This window comes from Rhipicephalus sanguineus, chromosome 6 (assembly GCF_013339695.2).
Source record: "Rhipicephalus sanguineus isolate Rsan-2018 chromosome 6, BIME_Rsan_1.4, whole genome shotgun sequence".
NCBI lineage: Eukaryota > Metazoa > Arthropoda > Arachnida > Ixodida > Ixodidae > Rhipicephalus > Rhipicephalus sanguineus.
This window is the reverse complement of record NC_051181.1, coordinates 53226100-53230493: the sequence shown is the minus strand read 5'-3', so window position 1 is coordinate 53230493 and position 4394 is coordinate 53226100. Positions and strand designations below refer to the sequence as shown.

General features: G+C 49.8%; 1 protein-coding gene across 1 annotated transcript; it reads right to left on the bottom strand.

Moving 5' to 3' along the window:
• Positions 1–275: 275 nt before the first annotated feature.
• On the bottom strand, positions 276–4394 carry LOC125758846 (uncharacterized). Its single transcript, XM_049416507.1, has 2 exons — positions 3520–4394; positions 276–566 (listed from the first exon to the last, which is right to left on the bottom strand). The coding sequence occupies exons 1-2, from the start codon at positions 4324–4326 to the stop codon at positions 276–278; spliced, it is 1098 nt and encodes a 365-aa protein (XP_049272464.1). The 5' UTR covers positions 4327–4394.

The window sequence follows — 4394 nt, the reverse complement described above, 5'->3', positions numbered from 1 at the left end:
ACAATCAACTATACTGTAGTAGCTTTAGTACACGGGAGCCTACTTGGCAGGACACATGTTTATTGCAACTTGCAATACAACGGAATGAATGCAACGCGCACACTTGGCGGTCTTATAAGCTAACAGAGAACTAACAGTGACGTATGAGAGCCAATCCTTACACGTGCATCTTATCTTAGGTACGATACGCAAAGCAACGAGTGACGTCAGAGCATGACTAACGCACGTTCTATCTTAAGTGGAATAACACAACACTCCCTTCCCCCCAAGTGTTTTTAGTAACGGTCAGGCGGTCGTCTTTGTCGGGTGCTGCGTCGAAGCTCCGGTTGGGAAGGTTGGGACTCGCCTCCGCCGCAGTGCCCGCCTGCCGATGAAGTGTCCGGTAGGTGGACCGGTTCTTTGTTGGCATCGTCTGCCTGCTCATCGACTTGCTCGGCGTCAGACGTCTCTCGTGCACCATCGATGGGTACAGGGGAACCTAAAGACCTGCGAGACACAACGGCTTGACTGCATGCTGGAAATTCGGGGTTTGCAGACGGCACCTGAACCGATGGCGGGAAGCACTCCTGGAATGTTCGTGGTCTCATATGATCAACATGCACGTATCTCTCCTCGTTCCCTATCCCTATCACATAAGTGCTTAAACTAACGCGTTTGTTTACCTTACCGCTCAACCACTGTCCTTCCCCGGGGCGTAGTCCTTGCACGAGGACGTCTTCCCCTTCCTCGAAGTCTCTCCAAGCTCCCCGTCCCCGATTGGCCGACTGCCTTGTTCGCTGCAGTTTTTCTTTCATTCTTTGCTCGATATCTGGATGGAGAAGGCTCAATCTGGTTCTAGGTTTCCACGATAAGAACAGCTGGGCCGGCGTCTCTTCAGTAACACCCGTTGGCGTGTTCCTATAATTGAATAGGAACTGGTCGATCCGGTGCTGGAGAGACTTCATCTGCCCATTCCTCTGCTCGTCCATGACCTGCTTAAGAAGATTTCTTTTCAACGTCTGTACACAACGCTCCGCGCTGCCGTTCGATGCCGGGTGATAAGGCGGCGATTTTGTGTGCCGGATGCCGTTCCGTCTCATGAACGTCTCGAAAAGTTCCGAGGTAAATTGCTGGCCATTGTCTGTTACCACTTCTTCCGGTAATCCGTACGCTGCAAATACTGTGCGCAGTTTTTCTATTGTCTTTTCGCTGCTAGTTGACCTCATCAGAAACACTTCAACCCACTTGGAGTAGGAATCAACAAGCACTAGAAACCAATGCTGATCTCGATGAGCGAAATCTAAGTGCACACGCTCCCACCGGCGCCCCGCCACTCCCCATGTCATCACCGGAACTTTGGGCGCCGCATTTTGCGTCAACTGGCATGTTACACACTCTAACTTTTTGCTCAACATCCTGCGTAAGGCGAGGCCACCACACGTGGCTTCTAGACAGCATTTTCATACGGGCCATTCCAGGATGGCCCTCATGCAACAGTGATAGCACTTTTTCACGGAGAGATAATGGAACTATCACTCGGTTTCCCCACGTCACACAATCTCTGTCAACAGAAAGCTCGCTGCGTCGCACAAAATAGGGCGCCAGTGCGTCGTCAGACACCTTTGAAGGCCAACCGTTTTGCGTGTAAAACAACACTTTTGATAACCGGCTGTCTTTTCTCGTTTCCCCTCTGATGTGTTCTGCGGAGAGTGGGAGTCCATCTAGCATAGAAAAAGCTATGTACTCCGACACGTCATCCGAGTTCCTAAGCGGCAGGCGTGAAAGTGCGTCTGCATGGCCGATATCCCGTGATTTGCGATAAACCCATTTGTAGTCATAAGCAGAATCTGCAGGGCCCATCGCTGCACGCGTGCCGCCGACATAGCAGGAATTGGTCTATCCTGTCCCAATAATCCCGCCAAGGGTTGATGATCAGAGAATATTCCAAATTTTCGCCCAAAAAGGTACTTGTGAAACTTCTTTAGCCCGTACACTACAGCCAGTGCTTCTTTTTCGATATGGGCATATGCCTGCTCTGTTTTAGTGAGAGTTCTAGAGGCAAAAGCGATTGGCCTTTCTTCTGAGCCTACTTTGTGAAAAAGGACTGCCCCCAGACCATACGCAGATGCGTCGCAAACGAGCCCTAGCTCCTTTGAAGGGTCATAGTAGGTGAGTACAGACGTACTCAGCAACCAGCTCTTGGATGCTTTGAAAGCTTTTTCGGTGACCTCCGTCCATTTCCACTTGGTACTCTTAGCTAGCAAGTCATGCAATGGTTTAAGCTGTGCCGACATGTTTGGTACGAACTTCCCATAGAAATTTAACAAGCCTAAGTAAGCTCTCAGCTCATTCTTGTTTTTTGGAGTTGATGCTTCTTTGATAGCACGCACCTTGTCCTCTGAAGGGCAGATTCCGCTTTCGTCAATCACGTGACCCAAATATGTCACAGACTTTTCAAAAACTTGCATTTTTCTTTCCGCAATCTCACCCCCCGTTCCTTGAACCTTGTCAGCACAGCTTGCACTCTATCATAGCATTCTTCCATCGTTTCCCCCGCGTTTAGCACATCATCAAGATAACATGACACTCTGTCCAAACCCTTCAGCATGTCATCCATTACCGCTTGGAAAATGGATGGAGCACTTGTTATACCGTACGGCATACGTGTGTATTGAAAAAGCTCTAGGTGAGTGTTCACAGTGACCAAGGGTTGCGACTCGGGATGCAACTGCAATTGTTGGTACGCTGTCGACAGGTCAAGGACAGTAAAACACTTGCATCCATGTAACGCTACAAAAGTATCTTCCAATGTTGGGAGAGGGTAATAATCAGTTCTCAGACAGCGGTTCAAAGTCACTTTGTAGTCTCCGCATATTCGCACTTTGTTGTTGGCCTTGGGGACAACTACTAGAGGCGTTGCCCATTCACTGTGTTTTGCTGGAACCAGCACCCCAGATTCCACTAGTGAATGTAACTCTGATGCTACTGCGTCCCTGAGTGCGAATGGCACCGGGCGATGCTTGCAGAAAACGGGCGTACAGTTGTCTTTTAGCATCAGTTTGACCGACGTGTCAGCTATCAGTCCTAGTGACGGATTAAACACTTCCGGAAACTTTTTGATGAGTGCGGTTGATCTATCAACTGTGTTAGATCTCTCAAAGTTGATATTACACACGCTAGACCAATTCAGCTTCAAAGCCTCTAGCCAGTTGCGGCCCAACAACAAAGTGTCACAACTTTTTGCTGTTCGAACTACAATTAACGGCAAGGTCGCGGTTTGCCCATCGTGCTGTACACGCACCGTCAACTTTCCGGCAATTTTTAGTGCCGAACCCCCATAAGTTTTTAACCGTAAAGTACATCTTTCTAGGGGTACCTCCGGCCAGTACCGTCTGTACATTTGTTCCGGCACAATAGACACAGATGCCTCGGTATCAACCTGCATAGTGACATTTCTGTCTGCTATCTTAAGTGTCACAACGTAGCCACCGTAACTACTCCGACATAAAAAAATATGACTAAGCAAGGCATAGTTCTCACCACTTTTATCGTCCCAGTCACCGGAGTCTCTAAGCCAGTGCTCTCTTCAAGAGAGTGCACCGAACGTGGCGTTGTTCTGCAGACCCTTGCCAGGTGTCCCATCTTTTTGCAGGCACGACATCGAAATTTGCGAAAGGGGCAGGTGGCGGCGTCATGCGTTGCTCCGCACCGGGAACAGTCCGTTGTCTCGGCATGCCGCTCCGTGTTTTTGCTCGCGACCTTTCTTGTCCCAGTGGTCCGCTGTGGGTGTTGCTGTACCAGGTTCACGTCGCCGAGTTCTTTTGGGTGAATTTTTCTTGTTTCCGTGCGAGCAAGTTCCCCACTTTTCGCCAAGTCGTAGGCAGTTTGAAATGTCAGGGTACTCTTCTTAAGCAGCTCTGCTTGTGCCGTTTCATCTCTCAGTCCGGCCACGAATCGATCCCGTAAGGCGTCATCCAAGAATTGCCCGAACTCACAGGATCCAGCCAGCCTTTTTAGTTCCAATGCAAACGCGGCCACTGGCTCATTTTTCAGCTGCGACCGACGGTTGAACCGGAATCTTTCCGCTATCACCAAAGGCTTCGGAGAATAGTAGCCTTTCAGTATCTGGAGCAGTTCGGCATACGTTTTCTCTTCCGGCTTGGTCGGGGCCAATAAATTTTTCAGCGTGCGGTAGGCCTGTTTTCCAATGGCGGTAACAAATACTGATACCTTCAAGTCTTCACTAACCTGGGTAGCTCGGACGTAATGTTCAAAGCGTTCCGCATAAGAGTCGAAGTCTTCGTCTCCCTCCTCCGTGAACGGATCAAACCGCCCAAAGGAAGCCATGTCGTGGTAATCCGCCCAGCCGCTTCCGCTCCTAGAATACCGACGCCCGAGAACATCCCATCCTCGTC

Coding starts and splice junctions, on each gene's coding strand:
- LOC125758846 (XM_049416507.1), bottom strand. CDS start 4,326: ATGGCTTCCTTTGGGCGGTTTGATCCGTTCACGGAGGAGGGAGACGAA. Junction 567..3,519: donor TGACTGGGACGATAAAAGTG/GTGAGAACTATG, acceptor CGAACATTCCAG/GAGTGCTTCCCGCCATCGGT.